Genomic DNA, 22,674 nt, shown 5'->3' on the forward strand with positions numbered 1-22,674 from the left:
AATTTGTCAGATAAGTTCAATCGGTTTTCAATATATCGTCCTTTTGCTCAAATATGAAAAACTTCTTGATTTTATATTGCTTATTTTGAGAGGCTATTTTGAATGCAGCAAACTCGTGTCCTAGTTTACACAAACAAAAGTTCTAGAGCTGTTCTTTAAATTATTCAAAATTTGGTAGCTTGCGCCTTAATAAAAATATGAAAGGAATGAAAATTTGGGTGTTTTCAAATGATAGCAATTGTTGCGAGTGTAAAAACTTGTGAACTTAAGCACATTTATTTTTCAATCAGTTGAGTGAATTATATCAATTTGCTTTCGCAGCCAGTCTAACAAATCAGGGTGAATTTTCTCCTCAGATAGTGGTTGGTAAAAAGCGATCCAGAGAAGTAGTTCAATTAAGTCAAGAAAGAAAACTAACAGCAGGTAGAAATACAAAATCCAAACTAAATCTGTACAAAATTTACACTAGAGAGAGACCGTAAAACATTAGAGCAAAACTAGTAAAATAAGAGTCTACCTTTGGCAAACTTCACTCAATTAGGTTCTGCGAGGCACTAGAGGTGTAAACTTCAAGAAAGCTAAGAGTTGTTAGTTTTGGGAAAGCTTCGAAAGGCAAGAACAAGGAGTTAGTTTGCAAGACTGTACATATAATACACAACTAGAAGACTCCAAACTTCAAAGCCAATCCTCTCAAATATTCCCAGAAGAATTCAATTCTTGGTTTTGGATTCCTTTATAAGGCATTGTTTCCAGAAACTGTTTCGACCAGAGTCTTGGAGCTGAGGTTGTTCTGATCATGACACTTTAGCAGCAATGGCATCACGAATCTGTTTGTCTAAGTCGGCTATGATTTTGTCGGATGAGTTGTACACGCCTGTTCGCAGCAGAGTGTCTCGCTCCTCTATCAGTCTGGTCACGTGGCTCTCCAACTCGTCATTTGATTGGTTAAAAAAGTCAGGTGCACCGTCACCTGCTGAGTCCATTTGACCTCCTTTGCCTGACTTGCCACTAGATTGCATGTCTTTCAATCTAAACAGTTAATATGCATGTAAATACACGTACATTTTGTATGAGCTATTTCTAGTAAACTGCAAAACACTGAAAAGCATATCAAACGTAGCATACCACCAAGAAATGAAGACGTTTACATTGGTACTATTAGTTGCATTCGGCTTTAAGTCAGGAAAACGGAGCCAAGTTCCTGGGCAATAACAACAACGGATCCCTGGGAGATTTGAGGTTTAACGTAAACAACAGTTGAAATGTTTAGAAGATCAATTAGCATTTAATCCCAGATAAATTTGCATTAAGAACAACTGCAGTTAGCACATAGTTTAGCATAAAACGTCAAGGTCAAACATGAAACCTTTATAAACCAACATAAAAAAAAAAAATTGGACAATTGTGTCAAAATGTCAAAAAGTATTCAGAGGCAAAATCGATTTTAAACACACATTCTTCAATAAACAATAAGTCTCATTTAATTTGAAACGAGGTTGTTGATTAATTTGTAAAATTCCGCCCTGTATTAAATGAGGTTTGATATTTTTCCTGCTTGGAAAATTTAGCTTCTTATCGCTTCCTAGCTTTAAGCATCGACAATCAGAAACTTGAGAAAAATCGCCACGGATCCTAGATTGATTCTCTAGTCAGAAACATCGCGTCAACGCACTGAAAAATGAAGTGTACTCTGAAGATGTTATGTGGATGTAATCTTTTGTTTCAGCCTTTTAAAGCCAATTATTGAAACGAAAGTCTTTTAATTGGCTTGATATAATAATCACCATAATAAATTCGTTTTCAAGAAGGGAACAGACTGACTCGATTACTATTTTCACAACTCATTACAAAAAAATCATCTAGGAACAATAGTATTGACTGCTTCAGTTCAGAACCTACTTTGTGATTTCCAGTTTGAGCTCCTCTATTTCGTCCTTCTCCTTGCTGGCCAACTTCCTCTCCTCGGCCGCCATGTGGACCAGTCGCATGTGTTCCAGCTGCTGCTTCTCCTTCCGCAACTCCGCCTCCTGTTGGGTCTGGATAGTCTGCTTCAACTTGAACAACTCCTTCAGTGCTCTGCCCCACTCTTGCTTGTAGTGCGTCTTGCTAGAGGACAGCGCCTCCACTTTCCGCTCCAGTTCCACCTAGAAAGAGAAAGAGGTGATCGAGTATAATGCGTATATTACGTAATTACTACAAACACGAAAACTTTCTAATTTAAATGAGTTATCAATGCTTACCTCTATTGATTATTTTCTATATTTACTTTCCCAAAAACGTGGAAACTAACAAAAACACAATCAAAGTTATTACACTGAGACGAAGCTTGACTTCGCAAACACTTGCGAGAACACAAAAAGCAGCTCTAGAAAGTGCAGTAATAAAAATTAGAAATAAGCCTCCAATTAGTTAACATTCGTCTACATCTGAGATTCGATGATGCGCCCAAGAGATTAAGAGTCTCACACACTTTACACTAACCACTCAGCCATGGAAGCTCAATAGACACCAAACGCTAGCCACAACAAATAAAGCAGAGAACAAATAATATGCAATTTCCAACGCTACAGTGAAATTTCCAAATAAGTGAACACATTTAATGAACACTTTTACTTGCGAGTAGGGTTAGGGAAAAAAAGAAGGTTCATAATAAAACTTTATGCTGATCAGAAGTGTAATCAACCGATTTGCTTTTTGATGCTCTTCTCAAAACATTCGAGATAGTCACAGCAACTCTTCTGTTTTTTTTTCAAATGTATGGTTCAAAATCAAAAAAACATCTTTGTATTAAGTTGATTGATTTCAAATGCTGTAAGATTTTCATAGACTGAAAAGGCGCTTTTGTGGGAGAAGTGTTCATCCACCCCACCCACTCACCTTCTCTAAGGTGAGGACGTTGATCTGTGCTTGAAGCCTGACTTCTGGCTTGAGATCCAGCTGCTGTCTGAAGTGTTCGAACTCACTCTCCTTCTCGCGCACTCTCCTCTCCGCCCCTAACAACTCACTCTTCACTTTGGCCAACTCCTCCTCCACAAACTTACGCTTCTCCCTAATAGAAACAGAAAAACGTAACGGAAAAAGATCTAAGAAAGATCTAAAGAAGAAGAACATCTGAAGGGTGGAATTTATTTGGCCACGTGTTACACTGATGCCGCTTCTGTAAATTGAGCTCGGCTACATTCCAGGAAATACTTGGTATACTTTTAAGCTTTGCCTCAAGAGATCATTTTCATATTTCTCTCATAGTCCAAACTCAAGGTTACTCTTGGAACCAGATAACTTTTCAGGCCTAAAATACTTCCCGTTTGGCCAGTGTACGAAGAAGCTCATATAAAATTTGAGTCGATTGTACTTAAATATAGTTTGAATGAGAGATGAAATGAGACTACAATTAAGATAATGACGACCACTGCCACTTACTTCTCCAGTTCTATCTTGTGGAGACAGTCCTTCTCCATCCTGGCACATGCGTCACTCATCTCAGAGTTCTTCTTCTCACACTCCCGTGTCAACTCCACCTTCTGCTGTTCCAACTAAACACACCGCCGTAACAATACTCCCATTCGCTTACACAACACTCTCCCCTCATATGTTACATAAGGTGCTAATTTAGAGTATACAGCATGTATTCAATTTCACAACTATTATGCATGAAACAGTCAAAATTTACACTTCTTTTGCCAAAAAACTTGGCTTTCGAAACAAATTATAAATAATGTGCGAATTATAACAAAAAGCGATTTGGCTATTAAAATTGAACGAACCACCTATTGTAATATATCACCCATTTTTCGAGGGCCGTTTTAGAATGGTTTGAAAAAACATATCTCCCCAAATTTCGAGAAAATCGCCTAAGAAAAACGTAATTACAAAGCAAATTAAATTTACCAATCATCGTGCATTAAAGACGAGAATTTGAGCTAAGCGCTTAAAATACAGACAAGCGAGCATACTCAATTGAACCTTTTGCTATAGAGAATTGATATAAAACATTGCAAGAGCATACGCTCATTTAATGCAACCCCCTGTCCGACAAGTCTTTATTCCGAATTGATTATAAAGGGAACTAGCTGGTAACTTGGTATCCCGCCAGTGCCTCATCAACTTCACTCACCTGTGCCTCATTTTTAGTGAGTAGTTTCTCCCTCTTCTCAATGTGAGCTATGGCTGTGTGCAGTTTGTGCTCCATCTCTGCTGTGTCTGCCATCTTCTGCTTCAACACCAACTCCCTCTCCATGTCTCTCCGCTTCCACTCCTCACACAACGCCTTCATCCTCTCACTCTCCTTCACCTTCATCTGAAACAACACAAACAGACAACTCACAGCTGGAAACGAGTAATGAACCCAAGTAAACAGAAAAAAACACTGACTTTCGAGTTTCAAAGAAAAAAATAGATGCCCTTTAAGCTCTTTGAATTTCTAGAACAATTTAGGATTAGCAATTTTTGATAATATGAACCCAACTTGAGAAAACTGGATCAATAGGTAAAGTTTTTATTCCGCTGGGAAATCTAAAAACTAATTTCCACTTTCGAAACTAGAAATAGTTCACGTTTTTTGCGCCATTTTTTCCACGCTCGTATTTGGAGAGTGCAATATGGTCACTTTCAGCAGATGAATTTCAATTGAACTCAAAAAGTGCAATATACCTAAGTGCATCAAAATTTCAAGACTTTTTCCTGAAAAAGAAACAAAAAAAAATCAGCAAGACCTATATAAGAGACTTCACTACGTTCATTACTCTTAATAAGGCAATGCAGACATGCTCGAAATATATCTGCTGTTGACCAAATCAAAAAGTAATCCAAATGATTTTTTAAACAAGTTGTTAAACACCTGAAAAAATGCATGTTCCGATTTAATAATGATTTTGGCAAGCGTAATCAGTGTACTGAGATTATGGTGTGCTATTTTCAATTGAGTAACCTATTGGATACTTGTGTTACCTGATTTAGAAACAGCTGCTGTTGCTGCTCTTTCCACAGCTGCAACTCCAGTGCCACTTGGTACTCGCTAGTGGCCCTCAAGTCATCAGTGTCTTCTACCTGCACATGTCTACCCACACAGTCGCCTTCTGTCTCTGTTTGCTGCTGCTGTTCATTGTTCAAACGCTGCTCTCCTCGTCCACCCATCGGCTTAGTTTCCCCTCTATTATTGTGAGAAGATGACCCCACTAATGTGTGTATCATCTGACACAGTTCGGGATTTAGCTATAAAAAAATATCAGTTTAAAAAAAGGAATATTTTTGACACCATAAATCGAAAATACTTTTCAATGAATAACATCCCTGTTTAATAGCAGCAATAACTCAAAAAAGCCATCTAAATACACCAAAATTTTCACAACTACTCGATTTGTCAAAATGATATGCAACTTACCAGGTTAGGATGATTATTCGTTTGTGCTCCTGGCATAACAAATGGTGGAGCTTGCGGCAGACGATCACTCTAGAAAAATTTACCCATGTTACTTTTGAGCAAAGCAGTGAATCATTATCTGCTGAGGGTATACTAGACACCTGTTGCTCGTGTTGTAACGTATGTTTTGATGAGAAATCTCTGTCGGTTGAAATTGTAGGGCTATCGCCGACTAGTTTCCGAGCAGCATTTGCATCATGCTCTAAAATACATTCATCATCGTCAAAAAATGTCAACAAATTTTTGACCACTGCATCAGTGCAGGCAAATCAAGGAATACCACAAGAAACTCATAAATACGAATTGCCAAGCGAGCGTTTTTTAAGCATTGAAAACTGTACTTATGAGCTGCATCTGAATACAGTTCATGAGGATGGTGTTAGGGCCCTTGTTGACGCCCCTTGTTTTTACATCCGTATAAATAATCGTTATCTTTTTCAGCTCATTCCAACTACTGCTATAGCACCTCGTCGACGTACGTACGCTAAGACGGTTTGACGCGATCAAATCAGTTATTATTGTATTGTTCTAGGATGTAGGCCGCCGTCTAGTATGCTGATGCTGGCTAACCCCACGATAAGCTTAAAAAGCCCCTGACGGCGATATGTGTGTCTAGGAAAGGTCATTTTAGAGCAAAGTAACATAAGGGCCTTTCAAAAAGCAGGCATGAAGGATCAACCATTGGGGAGGGGGATGTCAGATGTCATCCATTTCGCCGTAACCGAAGAAGCCACCTTGAGGAGGCGGATGACACTATGACCCATCCAACCGTTACCAGGATTTGAACACGCGAGCCGCATGTTGAGAGAATCGTGCCTTACCCACTCCGCCATCGCCTCTCGGCACAAAGCAACACTTGAGCAAACTAACCTGTCGGTGGTCGCAGCTGCACTGCAGGCTTCTCTGGTTTCGTGTTCGCCTGTGGTACTTTCTCATTCTCTAGCATGATGCCCACTTTTATTTCAGGCCTTGAATTAGAGTATGAGCAGTTGAGAAGAGGGTACCATTGCGATTGCTACAAACAAAACGCAACTTCGAAAAAACCAAAGCAAAAAAAAACGTTCTAATGAAGTTCTCATATTAGTTTCGTACCATAGGTTTCTGGTCAGCCTTCTTCAGATCAATCATGACCAAGCCAATGAATTCCTTTTGCTGCGAGCTTACATCTACTGCAAAAACTTGCAACTTTATTGGAGTCCGGTTTAGTCTGAAAAACAAAGATTCAGCGGTTAAACCTACCAGCTTACATTCGGATCAGAAGTTTCAATATCAAATTAAATTAAAAACAGTTCTTTCAAATATATATATACAGACAGGAGCGGATTTAGGATTTTCTCGAGGGAGCGGATTTTCAAAAAACTTTTAAAAAATTTGTCATTTTTTTGGTCGACCAAATTGACTTTGTGAGCGTTCCCAGAACACTATAGAGACCCTATTTCGAGAAGTTTCTGCGTCGCAGGCAAGTTTTTGGGTAAACAGATCAAAAATGCCATTTTTAGACACTTTTTGGAAGCTCGCTGGTTTTTTTTGGCGCGCGCTCCCCTCAAAATTAGTATGTATTTTCAAAATATCAAAATAGGCGTCGAAGGCACATAAGTAAAATTTTAGACTTGGTCGGCCGAAAACGGATGGCGAGAGGGTCCACCGTTTGGTTGGCGAAAGGATCGTATCCCATTATTCAATAATCATTAGTAACTACGAAAAGAAGGAAACTAACGGAGAAGCAGAGCTTCACGCCACTAGCGATAAAAAAATGTGCCAGAACTACAGCGTAAAATATTGTAAAAACAGCGACATATTTCATATTTTTGAAGAATTCAAAATATTACAAAAGTAGGTACGATCCAGCCATTCTCTGTCTAACTGGAACATTTGTGAAGGAGGAATATTGGTACACTTTTACGCCATATTACAGAAATATTCACACAGAGGCAAAGCGGAGCGATCAAGAAAAGAGGCGAAGCGGAGCAATACAACGCAATCAAGAAAAAATATTAAAAAATGAAAAATATTAGGTGAACCAAAATTTTTTTATGTCTCGATGAAGAACAGTGAGTACGTGTTTGATACTTTTTGAAAGTGCTATACTCATGCGGGACGAAAATCGTTTTTCTCAAAAATTGAACTTTGCCTTAAAACCTTAATTGTTAAAAGAGTGAAATTTTTTGAGATTTGGAATTCTTTCATAGGCATAATCTTTTTCTTAAAAAAAATCTCAGGAACAATTCTCTGCAGGAAAAATTCGCGCGACCGCTTCTTTCTATTGAAAATTTCAACTCAGATTTGATAGGGTTATTTTTGAGAAAAAATTTTAAAAATTCTAGAAAACGAGTCAAAGTTCAAAAACTTGATTTTAAGGCTGGTATAGAACAAGATTCCTAAAATCGGGTTTCTCGATTGAACACTTACCCTGAGAATTGGTACGGTATTTCTCAAGTGAAGTCATAACTTCCAAAACACTGTCAGAGTTTCCAAACCTTCACTTGTTTGAATGCCATATTTTTTTCTTAAAAAACTGGGCGTAGCAAATTATCAACAAAACCTGTTTTGTCCTACAACTACCCATGATATCAGATTTGGCGGGATAGTTATCGAGAAAAGCCCAAGAAACTGTCAACAAATCAGAGTTAACATTTCCGAGAATCATAGATTTTTGTTCAAATCATATCCGTAGCCACTTGATCAGAAGAGATTCATCCAACCTGTTATTTCGATTGAACCGAAAAACTCAGGTTTGACCTCGAGAAAAAATCAAAATGTTTCAGGAAACGGTAAAAAAATTGAGTTTTTGACTTTTCCGAGGGCCAAAAATTATTCCAAAAAGTTGATCCTAGTCGCGCATGCATAGGAGCTTCTTACGACCCTTTCCTTGGATGGAACCCAGCATCTCAGATATGGGACGGTATTTCTCCGTAATATTGATAAAATTTAGAAAAAAACGCTCAAAACAAAAAAAAACTTACTTTTCAGTGGACGATAACTTTTTGTGTATATTTTTGGATGATCTTTTATGCAGAAGAATTTCGATTAAACCCAAATCCTGCCAAAACCAAAAATCTCAGATATGGGACGCATTTTTCAGTAAAACTCGAAAAAAGTTTACAAAAAACCGCTCAAAAAATCAAAAAACTGATTTTTCCGATGACGCTATTTTTTTTGAGTTGAAAAGTTGTGTGACTGCTTATACAGAAAAAGTTCGCCGAATCTCTTATTCCGATTGAATCCAAAACTGAGGTTTGACAAGGTAATTCTCGAGAAAATCAAAAAAGTCCAAAAAAAGTCAAAAAACCAAAATTTGGACTTCTCCGAGGGCCTTAACTTTTTTGTCAAAAACTTGGGCACTCGCGTATAAAAGGAGCTTTCTACTATCATTTTTTTTGTATTAAACCCAACATCATAGATACGGGAGGGTATTTTTTGGTAGAAATCGGTTTTAAAACGCTCAAAAAATCAGAAAATTGACTTCTCAGAGGACGATGACTTTTTGAGTGAAAAAAAATGTGAAAAGCCGTTAGTGCAGAGGAGCGTATTACTACCCATATTCTCGATTTCCATTGGAAACTAGATTACAAAAGAGGCCTTCCGTTTAGTTACGGTAAGTGCACAAGCTGGATAGGGTCATACCAGCGTTAAAAAATGCATATATATCAGCAAACTATATCATTTTATCAATGAAGTCATAAGTCAGCGTTAAATGCATCGTCGTAATGTTAATTTATCTTAGCCATCCTTCCTCTGTAATAGATAGCGCTAATGGAGTTATCGATAAATTGAACTTTGCGCAGCGATCTGCTCCCCCTTATACATAGTATAGAGCTCCTCAGGAGAGCGAAGCTTATTTTTAGTTCTTATGTAATTTATCGATTCTGGATGCCTTTATTGTCTTTTTCACTTGGTTTTTCGGCTAGTCGCTGCATCTTGCGCGTGGCTGTTGGAGCAGCGCCCCCATTGCATACGAAAATTAGCGGGCAGAAGCTACTCTGCTCTACGTTTAAAATTCTTTGCTGATATTTGGAATTCTTCAGCGTTTCGTGATATTTATACGCGTCTTTATGCAGTTTTTGCGATGTTTTGGCATGAGGGTTGATTATTTTCACATCAAAGAAAGCGCGGCTAAATCGTGAACCCCAAAGTCCGTTTGCCTTAATGTTAAGTCGTGCCTCATCTTCAGTTGTAGCTGAATTGCTGACAAAGCTTTCGCCTTGCAACGCCTCAAGTTTCGGCTCAATCGCAACGTCATGACAAACCTCGTTCATGAGGTTGGCGAATGTGTCTCTAATATCATTGTGTCTTATGTGTGTAACCACCCTTTGCAGTGTAGCGCATGTGTCAAGTTAAAATTAGCACCACGTGCACATGTGAGTGGGGTTTTGGTCGGTTCCCATCCGTATCTTAATAAGTAAAATCTCTGAATTCTGATTTATTCAGGTTGAAGTTGTATCTGCTGAATGGTAAAGCGTTGAGCCAGTTAGAGCCTTCCTTTTCAGAGGTCAGGTCGATTGCGTATTTATCTGTTTTATTTAAGGAGTTAATGATGTTTGTTTTCTTTCGGTTTATTTTATCAGTTTTCAATTTTTTGATTTTCTTTCATATTTTTTTCTTGCTGTTATTGCTGTAAGAGGATCTTGAGATTCCAGTTCTAGTGATCTTTCCTAAGACCATTCTAGATAGCTTCCATGATCGGATGGCAGCTTGATGTTAAGGTCGCCCATTTTAAGGGGTAAGGAAGAAATCTCACGGAACTCGGGGTTCAATGGGTCTTTACCGATAATCTATTCACATACTTCTGATTTTTCTATAGTGCTAGGCGTTGTCCTGGTAAGAAATGAAAGTTTTTTGAAATCCTTTAGTATAGCTGGCATAAACGCTCTCGGGGGAGGTTTAAGCGATTTTCGTTAAGTTTTTTCAAAACTTTGATTTGCTCATTCTGTTGAAACTGTTGAATTTTTTGCATTCAGATTCTGTTCCTATAACTGAATCAAGCACTCGGGCCCCTGCCTTTACATTGGTTCCTGTATTTTCGAAGATTTTCTCAGCTTCACCGAATTCATCATCTTTGGCAATGAGTTGGCATTTGGATGCTTTAACATGGTAGCAAAAAAATTACCATTGATACAAATTTATCGAGGATGGTTCGTAGATTGCTTTATGTACCGATGCGGTTCCGTCGTCTGCGTACCAATTCTGGGTTACGTTGTCTACTGATAAAAGTCTTATGATGGGTAATATGGCTAGACCGTACATGACCATTGCTAGTGGATCCCCCTGGGTTGTCCCTTCTTGAGAGTAGATGGTTTTTTTGTTAACGAACAGTTTAGATGGATTGTAGTAGGAGTTCTTAATTGCTGTTAAAAGAGATGGGTAGGTATTTTCGATGTTTTTCAATGCCAGCTTTCAATTTAGCGAGTTGAAAGCGTTTTCGGCATCTATCAGTAAAACAGCATCGGCGGAGGGTTTGCTGTATTGATCTCTTAGCAAGTGGATCGCCTATTCAATGCCACATTTTTATCCAAGACAGAGTTGATAGTTTGAACCGAGCGACATGAGTTCGCTTTTTAGGCATTTGGTTATTGTCCGTACTTTTATCCTAGGCATAACTTCTCCTATGCCTATGGGTCCTACTCCTAGATTCTTTTATAAGGGTATTAATTTACATGCATTATATGGTTCTGTTAGTTCTGGATTTAGTTCTTCGGTAGCCAATTTTTTGGCAATTTTAGCATGTTTTCGAAATCTCGACTGATTGTTTCCCGAAGTGTGTTAAAATACGTCTCCGTTCATTTGCATAAAGGCTAGATGGTCCATGAGATCTGTGCGTTCTCATGGCTTCTTTCTTGATATGTTGACCGTTTCTCTGATGAAACATCGATGGATGGAAAGGAATTGTTTCATTTGAGACTAGTGTAATCTAGTTCTCATCAATTGGTTCAGATGGTGGGTGCTTCTCTATAAGAGTCTGTTCTACTCTCTTACCTTTCAAAATCGCCAAAAAAAATCAAGCCGTTATCTCGATTGAATCTACAACGTCAGGTTTGGGAGGTTAGTTATGAAAAGTTAAAAGGAATCAAAAAATCAAAAATTTCACTATTCCGAGGGACCTAATTTTATGAGTAAAAAATTTCGGCGTAGCCGCTTATAGAAGGGAGCTTTTGAAATCAGTTCTATTCAATAAAACCAAAATTTTATATTTGGTAGGTTAGTTTTTGAAAAAATGAAAGAAACATCCCAAGCGTCTCAAAAAATATATAAAAAATCCTATCCCATGCATTTTCATAAAACCTGTTTTTATCAAACATGAATTCCAGGCAAACATGCCAAGCCAAACATTTGATATTCAAATTAGCAACTGAACAAAACTTAAGAGCTGGAAACAAGCAGGCACCAGTTGAGCCCAGAAAGATTTTGTGAAAAACTTTCATTAGGCTTCAGGTCCCAAAGCATCATCAAAATCGCCTAAATGGTACCCTAGCATCATCAAAATGGCCTATATGATCATTAATAACTAAAATTGAATTTGAATAAGTGATCCATCTGATTTTGTTAACCTAGTTGTTAAACCGAAAAAAAAGGTCTACTTTCCGATTTGATAACGCTTGCTAACCGCAAGAGTAATAACTTTTAACAATAATAAAAATCAAAAAATTGATTAGAAGACGCAAAATATTCCATTCTTTTGAAAACAAAAATGATTTAAAGAAAAGTAGTAAAAATTTCATAATGGGCTCCAACTATTTTTAATAACAAATTGCCAAATTATATAAGAACATCACGAAACTTTCTTGAAACGACATTCCTCGCACAGGACGAGAATACATTGAAATAATTGTGAAATTTACCACAAACGCTTACATCATAGGCAAATTCTGGGTTTTGGCAACAAAACTTACAGAAAACAAGCAGACAAATAAAAGCCCCACGAAGATTTTTTGTCAAAAGGAAAAATTTCTTAAGAAACACAGGTATTGGCCGAATTCGGACCCCGTACCTTTATGTTCGCAGGATTGAGCTTTACCTCTACGCCATATGTGCGAATTGAAGGGAAAACACGTACCACCAACAAAACAGATGCTATTTAAGGCTATGCACCATAAATTCCACCAAATAAGCACTTTCATTTGCGAGTTGGGTATTGTGGATTCCAAATATAACACTACGCTGGCTTGTGTTATTATGTGAACGGCACTACGATTATCTCACCGATGCTGCCGGAATGACTTCTTATCAATTTCCCACGCAAGTTCAGTGCCAATCTCTGGAGTGTCTACATGATCCACAGGGTCCGTGGAAAGGTGTTCCCCGTCAAACTTTGCCTCTACACATAGCTTCCAACGATTTCTCTTGGGGAAAAAACGACCTGAAGAAGGCTGATTTGATTAAATAGAAAAAACAATTTAATATGATAAAATAGTCTCAGAGAAACATAGAATTTACCGGCTTGAACTGACACTACAATCAGCAGATACTGTTTGTTTTCAACCATAAATTTTCTGAAAAAAAACGAGTGATCCCGAATTTTTGTTAATTGTTCCGACCATTTAAACTGGGGAGGAACAATGTTTTACACATAAAAATAGATCTCAGAGAGTCCAGGTTAACTAAAAGCTAACAAAAAAATTATAAAACAAACTGCATATAAATTTTGCCTTATTTTTAATAAGGGAATTAATTCTTTTTTGTTGTTGTTGTTCAAATAAACTAAACAAAAATTGAAGCTGAACAGGTGAACAAAATTGTACCATTCGACCAGAAAGCCGCCAAAAAACTGTTCGACGAAACGAATTTTATAGTTCGGCGAACGTATTTTTTCAGGGAGTAGGATCGTACGAATTAGCAATTCTGACAATTAACGATCCTAATTGTGGAAAAGAGCGGATTAGGAAGGGTCGATTTAGATCGAATTGTGCCATTCCCCCGGATTGGCACAGTCAAGCTTGCCGATGCACGTCAAAAAGAACATGTTCTAGAAGTTTAAGTTTTCAAAGGTTTCGATTCGAGCTAGAAAATTTCTGAGAAATGCAAAAAACGGCCATTTTGACAGGAAAAAACGAAATAAAACAACAACTGGATTACAGGACGGAACCTAGTCGAAAAATAGAAGAAAAAACGAAGCTTCTTATCGCGACATCAAGGCTCGATAGGGTGTTTATTGGAAGATCGTGTAAACGGAAGGTCCACTGGGACATTCGGGACGGATCCGAACCCTCCCGTGCCATGAAATCAGAAAATTAACGACATTATTTCCGGGAGAGTGTGATATTGGAGGCCCGGTGCCCAGAGATGTTACAGACATTAACGGTACATTCAATCAATCAATCTACAAGAAATCATTAAAGTTATAATGTCCGTGACATCTCTCGCCGCTCCAACATTTGGAAGTCGTCAGACTCGAAGTCTTTTCTGAAAGTTTTAATAAATATTTGCAGCTTTCTGTCCTCTTCTTTTCCTATAATAATAATAATAATAAACAAGGATTTAGACATAAAGCCATGGGGCTAAAATGCCCCGCGTTGGGAGTTTTAAACTGAGTTTTATAGTTTCTTTGAGTTTACACAGCTATTGCAGCAGTTTATTCTCCATGTGCATGGGACACTTTCCTCATATTTACTGATAAAATATATCCAGAAAACGTTTTTGAGGCTTGATTTGAGTCTTTCGTATTTCATCGCAAACAGGTCTTCTTCTTCCTGAGTCTGTAAAATTTTGTTTGCTAGTATAGGTGTTCTGTGCCAGAAATTGCTTTTCGATTTTTCGTAATGATAATTTTTATGCGCTAAGTTATTTTTCGTTGATCTTCTTGTTGGGGCTGTAGATTCTTTGAACTGAACAAATTGTCTCCAATGGAAGTTGTATTGGTCGTTTATTATTTTATGAAGCAAGAGAATGTCTTGCATTTCGTGGTAGAGAGACAGTGGAAGCAGGTTTAATCTAATCAGTCCGTCTTTATAGTTGATGTTGTTACATGACAGTATCGAACGTGTAGCTTTTCTTTGGACATCTTCAATAATTTTTAATTCACACTTATTTGCTTTCCATATGGGTGAGCCATATGACACGATTGGGGTTATATATCCACAGTAGGAGTTCAGTTTCATTTTTAAGCTCGCTGATTTTGAAATATTTCTTTTAATTAAAAATAAGCAGCCTATTGCTTTTTGGGCTCTTATTTTTGCGTGTGCTGACCAGTTTAGGTTGTTGGTTATTTGTATACCAAGGTCTTTTTCTGAACAGGTTTTTTCAAGTATATGGTCACCGAGATACATGTTTAGGTCAAGTTGGGGGTCTTTGAATATTATATTGTGACATTTTTTCAACTTAAGACTCATGGAATTATCTTTGCACCATAAGTTGATCGTGATTAGGTCATGTTGGAGCAGGGAAGGGTTCGTTGCAACAATTTTATAATCGTCTGCGTAACCATAGCACGAGTTGGTGAGTGATGACGGTAAATCGTTGATGAATGTAATGAATAATACTGGCCCTAACAGTGAGCCTTGAGGTACGCCGCTACTAACTTCAAGATGGCTGGATACTGCCGCACCTATTCGTACTTGCTGTTTTCTGTTGGTTAAGTAGTTTGCTAATAGTTTAAGTGCGTTTCCTGATATGCCAAATTTATTGAGTTTATATATGCACAAGTCATGAGGAACTTTGTCGAAAGCCTTTTCGAAGTCTAAGTATATTGCCTGTAGAGACTTGATATTAGGGTTATCAAAGTCATCATAGATTTTGTCGAGGAATTGGAGCATTTGCAGAGTTATCGATCGTTTAGGACAGAAGCCAAATTGGCTGTCATGGATTTGCGAGAAGATCTTTGGTGAGATTTTAAGGAAGATCAGTTTCTCTAAGACTTTGGATACTGCAGTTAGCAGGCTGATGGGCCTGTAGTTTGTGACCGATTGCTTGTTTCCATTTTTAAAAGTTGGGATGATTTGGCTAAGTTTCCAGATCGTTGGAAATGTTGCTTTGTTGGTGATGGTGTTATAAATCAGTTTTAGAGATGGAGTTATGCTATCTGCTAAATTGGTTAGGACTGTGTTACCGAGTCTATCTGGTCCTCTTGCTTTTTGGAGGTTTAATGTTTTAAGGATGTCGTATATCTCATTTTCAGAGAAATTGAAGCATTTGATTGAGCCAGGTAATTCAGCTATTGGTAAAATGTTTTCATTCTGTTTAATGATAAAAACGCTTACGAAGTAATTGTTTAGAATATTAGCTTTACCGTGCTCTGTTGATTCGGTTTTTTCATTCCAGTACATTGTTTTTGGAGTACTTGAGTTTTTTCGTATGCTTTTAAAGTATTTTTGGAGCTTTGAGAAATTTCTGCCCTTGAAAGTTGATTCTTCGAAATTTTTCTGATCTAATTCGGATAAATGATCTACAAGGTTTTTAAGTCTTTCAAGATTGAGGTTATTGGTATGAGTATTTTTAAAGGCTACTTTTTTTGATGCTGTATTGAGTCTTTTGATAATATTGGAGGTTTCAGGTGTGATCCAAGGTGCTAGGTTCATACGGTGTTTGGTCTGTTTTTTCATGTGTTTTTCTAGTGCTATCGTGAGATGTTTTTCTAGTGCTATCAGCTTAAGAGATGATATCGTGATTAGAAAAGGGTTGTGGTCTGATAATTCTCTTTCTTGGTGTGAGAAGTGTTTTTTCATATGGTTGTCTATCGTGGTGTTTAAAATAATGTCGGGGTTGTTGCAAAGGACAATATCTAATTGGTCATGAGGGGGTTCGATAAACTGTTGAAAGTTCATATCAGTAAAAGTCTGCAGTACTAATTGTTCGTGTTTTTGGGTTGATTGCAAGGTTTGCCAATGCGTATTAGCGAAGTTGATGTCACCAACCAATAAAATATTTGGGCATTGAAATTCATTTGAGTAGTCAGTTAGCAGATTCAATAGTTTGTTGAAGTCATCTGTGGATAGCTTATATTTGCTTTCGTTCGGGGCACTGTAGATACAGCATAGGATGAGAGGTGTCGGAGTGTTAAGGAGGAGTCCAACGCAGTCCGTAGTGTGTATTTCAAGTTTTGTGAAAGCTAGGGATTGCTTAACAGCAATAAGCACGCCCCCGTGTTTCGATTTTGTTGAGTTGGTAGGTCTGTCACATCTAGTTATTATGTGTGCAGGCAGAAAAAGCGCGTTGTCAGGGATATTTTCAGTTAACCAAGTTTCGCTTAAGCAAATGATGTCATAATCGTTCGATAGTATTATATTGCTAAGTTTTATACGTCTATTTATATCCAGTATACTTCGTGTATTGAATGACATAACATTCAGCGATTCTAGTCAGTTGTCATTTCTAGTTTGAACTGTGCTGTTTTCCTCCGGTTTAATTGTAACTTTCGTCCAGGTGTCGTCTACTTTTTCATGCAGTTCTAGGTTTCTGATTCGAAGATTTTTGGGGTTTTTACCACTGCTGATGAGATTTCTACGTTCTCTCAGGATGGCGTTTTCCAGTTTCATTTCTTCGACTGAGAGTTCCTTACTTATGAAGACATTTTTGTCATAATTTTTCAGGGCCGGTGTTGATGATAGTATCAAGTCTATTTCTCTTGGACAGGTTACTCGTACCAGTATAGTTCTGTGGTTTGCTCGTTCTTCGCTGAACTTTCCCACACGCTTGAGATCAGTGATATTGCATTCGAGGTTTAAGAATTTCATGATTTTATTTACCTCATCATAGTCATGGTCAAGTCTTTTTCTTCCATCTCTTTCCTTGATCTCGGGGACCCCTCTTATTCTCAATCCTTTGCTCAGGGGTTTGATTATGTTTTGCGCCGCTACTTGTGACCAGGTTTTACCCTGTTCTGCTATTGGCAGGCTTTGGATGGGATCTTTAATATTTTCCATTTTTGTCGAGACTTCGGCTACTACTTTACTTAGTTTTGAAATTTCTTCTTCAATTTTTTTGATGTTTTCACTTTTGTCATGTGATGCTGCGCTTCTGATTACTTGATCTCTTTTTCCGTTGGACAAACAGGTATTGCATATCAGTAGTGCGTTGTTCCCAAGTTCCAGTATTCCATTGAGTGCAACGGTCGAGAGGCCAGTGCAGACAACTTCAAGGTGCATAGAGCAATTACAGGTGATGCAATTGTATATTGGGTCATTTTCGTTTATGGGTTTCTTGCATGTTTTGCAAGGTTTTTTGTCTTTTGACATTCTCAGTTTTATTTATGTTTGCGTCCTCTTATCTCTGTGGAAACTGTGTTTGGGGGATGAAGGTTTAGGTAGTGTACTCGAGTCCTCAGGGTGGTACCTAAAGGGCGCCGATTGAGGACTGAAGTATCAGTATTAGGGTTATGAAAACAGTTGTTTGGGACCTTAAGGGTACTTGATGACTAGCGGGAGAAAACGGTTTTATTTATAGATGTGAATTCACAAAGACATCAAATCTGGCGATACCTAAAGGGTATCAATAGAAAATTCAGTCTCTGTGAAAATGATGACACCGACAAGTGTTGTTGCCGCAGTGGTATATATTCGAGTAGCCCTCGCTATCAGTTTTTACACAGAACTTCTTGTAGATGATCTTCTTTTTCAAAATCGTTTGGAGACTCGCAAGCGATGCTGTTGTTAAATGCACTTCGTCGGAAGATAGAACAGTTTTGGTGGTTATTCCTTTCGATATACCGCGATATCGCCAGAGTTCTTTCTTTTTGCGAAGAATATCGTTTACACGTTCCGTTCGGGCTGGTCTTCCGAGTCTGGGTGGTAGAGCGATAATGAAAACTTTATGGCAACGTTCTGTCAGCCGTAGGCCAAGTTGGGATAATTCTTCAGCAACGTCTTCGGGTGTTCTCGTTGAGTCTTTTTTGTCTTTCGTAAATAGATCGTTAGCACCAATGAATAGAGCTATAATATCGTATTCGTTCTTGCGGGGCAGGAAGTTTAGAACATCCGCGATACCTGCACCAGGAAGGCTGAGGATATTGAAATTTGGGAAAGTTAGATTTTTCAATTGTGAGTCTCCGATCAACAAGTGTTGCGACGACGATTTCTTGAATATGTGAAATCTCATTGGTTTTCACCCATCCACGGCTAGGAACGGACGGGACTTTTTTCGTTTCGAATAAGGCGTTCTTGTTCCTAGCTACAACTTTTCTGAAAACACACAGTTTGAACGAGGGAAGAGGAACTATTTAATAAGTTTGTTCACGTGCTCATATATTGACGTTGCTGGTTTGTGCTTTTCAACTTCCAGCCACTACTGTTGATAAACTCGGTTCTCCTGTTCTAGAGTACAGTTCTTTGTTGGAAATAATTTTTGGGTAGTACAACGTCTTGTTTTTTGCCAGTGCCTTTGTTCGTAGCCCACGTGAAACAGTTGTTGGTGGATATGGATATAAGATACGTATGGTAGGTACTTATATTCTTTTTGATGGTGACGTATGGGATTCTTCCAGACAGGTTTACACTTGTTCAGCGCAATGTTGGACAGCAGTTTTCGTCTGCTGATGTCTGCAGTGTCGCCAAGGATTGAACCAAGCTTTTTGCTCTTCGTTAGGTTACTCTTGCCGTCAATTTTTGCGATCCCAGTCTGAGTTTTTGCAAATAAAATCAGCGTCATCGGCATATTCTATATGAGGAGGTAGAAGTACACGTGGTAGAGCGAAAGTGTGATCTTGGGTACCTTCGCGTGCTTTATCTACCTCTTTCAGAGCGGCGTCCAGGTACAAAGTAAAGAGTTTGGGGCTGAGAATGTCGCCTTGTGGAACTCTTACATTAGTTCTGAACGTGTCATTAGTGTTCTTCCCAACTTTGACTGCCCGAGTCGTGTTTCCAAGAAGAAATCTCATGTTGCATTCCACCTTGTCTAAGATTCCTTCCAAGATTTCCAGTAATTTGCTTGTGTCAAACCGTGTCAAAGGCTTTAGACAAGTCTATACCAACCACGGTGGTCTCGAAATTTATCTTAATACTACCTGGTATGAGTAGTTTGTGCGCTAACATCGCGTCTGTGGTACTTTTGTTCTTGCAGTAGGCATGTTGGGTGTAACTCATGACCTTTTCTAGTTTCCCGCCTATGCGCCCCATTGTTATTCTTGATAGTGTTTTCTCAACACTGATAACAGGGTTATTGGCCGGTAGCTTGTAGGTTTATGTGCCTCCTTCGAAGGTTTCAGGACAGGTACAATTAAACCATGTAGCAAACCTTCATCTCTGTTTTCTAGCATGGTATTGAGCTTTTCAGCTATTTGACAGGCCTTCATGTTCTTCAGGTCTTCTGCTTTGATTCCATTAGCTCCTGGAGCCTTCTTGTTCTTCAACTTCTTCATGTGTTTGATGACTTCTTCTTCGGTGATGGGGTTAAACCTGCCTATGTCTTTGTCATTATCGGTTGTTTGGTGTTTACCATTGTGAAAAAGTATCCTTATAGTTGTGACATTCGACCAGAATGGCCAAAATGCAGTCTCTGCAGAATTCGGTATTTTAGCAGCAAGCCTTCCGAATTGGCGATTTAGAACGGATAAGGACGTTATTTGAACGATTAGCCAAACGGTGAAGGCTAGAAGATTCTGGAATTCTAATTTTTAAAAATTCGAATTATGACGTCATATTTCTGAGAAACGTCAGAAACGGCCATTTTTAGCTAAAATAGCAAAAAGAAACAGAACAACTTTTATCTGCGATTACGAACAGTACGAAATCGAGACTAAAAAACTACAACGAACTACCGAACAGCAGAGGACGTTCCGAGTTGCAACTATTGTGCTGTTACAATAGTTGCAAGGCCGTTGCGAGCAACGGTGAAGGGTAAAACCCAGCCTTCCGAGTTATTGTGAACTGGATATTAAGAAGCTTGATTCACCAGATTCAAGAATCCGGAAGGGTCTCGGGACGTGGACTTTTATGAACTTATATTGAATTTTAGCATCCGTCATGTCCTGACTTGAATTTAATTAAGATCTTAATTCGTTTTGACAAGAATGAGGAGCTAGAAGTAGAGGGGAAAGGGTTGATCCATCTTCGATGGGGATGATGATTTTTATCTACTGAACAAAAACAATAGTAATATAATAAGTAGTAGCCCTGTTTTTAGGAGTGACCTCGTGGTCTGGGGATACTGAGACCCAGCCATGAGCTCACTATTTTTGCATGTAATCTAGTTAATTTGAGCGTTCTGGTCGAAGCCGGAGAACAGTAACGTTTTTGTCAGCCTGATGTAAGAAAGACCACCGAAAAGTACTGGCTTGGTAGAGACGGTGAAAAACATGCAAAGCTCTGTTTAGACGCTAGCCAGTCGTCTTAAGACTTAGTTTTGTTATCCGTCGATATGTATCTTCCGGGCGAATGTTACATGTATGTTTTTATGGCGCTCCTGGGTGTTATTCTTTTTTAACATCATGACCGGCAGAACCGTTAACGAGCATTCCGCGCCGAGCGGATGCTCACATTAACGCCCTTATTAGGCCTAAACCGCCGGGGCGGAAGGGTAGTTCGGAACGCGGAAGCCTTCCGGATTGCCGTGAATAGTTTTTTAACCTAGTTAAGACCGAAAATTCACGAACCAGGAAGGGTGGGGGGAATCGCGAACCCCTCATCCCCTGAGTGGTTTGTGACCAAAAACACTTAAAGATATAAGCAAAACCAAACAAAAAATAGTATAGTATCCAAGAAAAACAAAAAAACATAAAAAATAACCGAAAAAACCAAAAACAGTAAAAAAGTAAAAAATCAGTAGAAATCATCCCCTCAGACAAGATGTGATTCAAACCCCCCGTTTGTTGTTGATAGATATATTGTTGTTACAGGCATTTATATCAGTCAGGATCGTTAAGATCATTTTTGTAGCCCGTTTGTGGGGCTTGTACTGTAGGGTTATTTGAGCATTTAAGCACGTTAATGATAAATTGCGCCCAATCCGGAAGGGTCAGCTGATTTGCGCTCAATTCGGAAGGGTCCGGGGTGAAGACCGATCCGGCAAGCAGTACAGGGAACAACAGGAAGAGGCTCAACGACAACTACTATCGACTGTTGGGTATCGTTAACAAGTTTTGTATCCCTTTTGGTACAAAAAGTAAGATAGTAATCTGTGGGGGGCTCGACAGTGCTGCACTGTAGTGACCCTTCACCGAACTGCGAATATCCGAGTTAAGCACCTTAATTCGGAGATTAAACAAACCCGGAGGGGTATAGTATTCCTAATATTATTACTTATATAGCCTATATTAATAGTCTTATATCGATTTTCAGACAAAAACAACGAGAACTGACCGGTTTTTAGGGTCAAAATAGCGATATTTTGATCCCCCCACAAGTCGCGATTTTTGAGATATCGATATTTTTTGAGACGGAAAAAAGCGCTAAGTTAGTGTGTTACATCGTAACTGCACTACTGTAACAAGTAGAACCGGTTAACTTTAGTTCGGAAGTGGTTGGAACTAGTTTGGTACCAAAAACCAAATTTTCCCAATTTTTGATAGTAAGAAACACTAAAAATTTAGAAAATTTTTTGAAATTTTTGAGGTAGGACAGTAAAAATAGTTGTTCGGACAACGTCCACTAGTGAATCTACAAGTCTTAAAATCCGCTACCCGAAAGCCTTCCGGGTTGCAGAGAAATCGAACATAACGTGTTTGATTTGGTGGATTCATCAATCCGGAGGGGTCCAGGTAGCATAGTTTTTCGCAAAATTTTTCTACAATAGCGTTTTAGATCGGGTCTTTTGCATTGAACTAGAAGAGTATAGGCCTTCTGAGCTCAGATCAATAACATTTAGGCCGAAAGGATCAGATTTGCGAAAAAAGTTAGGCGGAACCTATAAGAGAGAAAATTTTTGAGTTTGAAAAAAAGACGTTTTGGTTAATAACTTTGGAACTACTGAGCATATCGAGTTGATCTTGGTACCAATAGATCAGAAATTAGCTGAGCTTACTGATAGGATCAGAAATTTTTCGGAAAAGCGAGCGAGAAAATTTTTTGAGATTGTTTTTAGCAAATTACACAAATCCGGAGGGGTACACCCTTCACGTTTTACAAATTTTTCTGAAAAGCCCTGATACCCTTACCAAAAGGTAATAGCGGTTGAGTAAAGTAACTTTAGGCCATTCTAGGCGTAGAGGGAGGGCTAAAGTCACCGCAAAAGCTTAACCGAGCCAAAGTTAGGCCAGTGACAAGACCCTTCACCGTTAGTGTGAATTGTCAAATAAGAGGCTTAACTTCAATCCGGAGGGGTCTAGGAAAGGACCCTATACCCTTCCCAGTTAATTAAAACAGCATAATTGCATCGGAGAACGTATCCGGAGGGGT

At 38.6% G+C, this 22,674-nt stretch overlaps 1 protein-coding gene across 1 annotated transcript; it reads right to left on the reverse strand.

The window, feature by feature from the left end:
- Window positions 1-377: 377 nt before the first annotated feature.
- On the reverse strand, window positions 378-18,568 carry LOC134846497 (centrosomal protein of 120 kDa-like). Its single transcript, XM_063863877.1, has 13 exons — window positions 18,560-18,568; window positions 12,851-12,906; window positions 12,617-12,773; window positions 6,512-6,626; window positions 6,290-6,434; window positions 5,521-5,621; window positions 5,381-5,449; window positions 4,948-5,211; window positions 4,115-4,297; window positions 3,421-3,533; window positions 2,878-3,049; window positions 1,900-2,144; window positions 378-1,029 (listed from the first exon to the last, which is right to left on the reverse strand). The coding sequence occupies exons 2-13, from the start codon at window positions 12,897-12,899 to the stop codon at window positions 795-797; spliced, it is 1,848 nt and encodes a 615-aa protein (XP_063719947.1). The 5' UTR covers window positions 12,900-12,906; window positions 18,560-18,568; the 3' UTR covers window positions 378-794.
- Between the last annotated feature and the right edge of the window lie 4,106 nt (window positions 18,569-22,674).

Source organism: Symsagittifera roscoffensis, chromosome 5, assembly GCF_963678635.1.
Source record: "Symsagittifera roscoffensis chromosome 5, txSymRosc1.1, whole genome shotgun sequence".
Lineage (NCBI taxonomy): Eukaryota > Metazoa > Xenacoelomorpha > Acoela > Convolutidae > Symsagittifera > Symsagittifera roscoffensis.

Excerpts from the sequence above, each read along its gene's own strand:
- LOC134846497 (XM_063863877.1), bottom strand. The coding sequence starts at position 12,899 with ATGGTTGAAAACAAACAGTATCTGCTGATTGTAGTGTCAGTTCAAGCC. Across the intron at positions 6,627-12,616 it reads AAGTCATTCCGGCAGCATCG|ACTAAACCGGACTCCAATAA; the intron begins GTGAGATAATCG and ends TTTGTTTTTCAG. Across the intron at positions 5,622-6,289 it reads GCAGCTGCGACCACCGACAG|AGCATGATGCAAATGCTGCT; the intron begins GTTAGTTTGCTC and ends AATGTATTTTAG.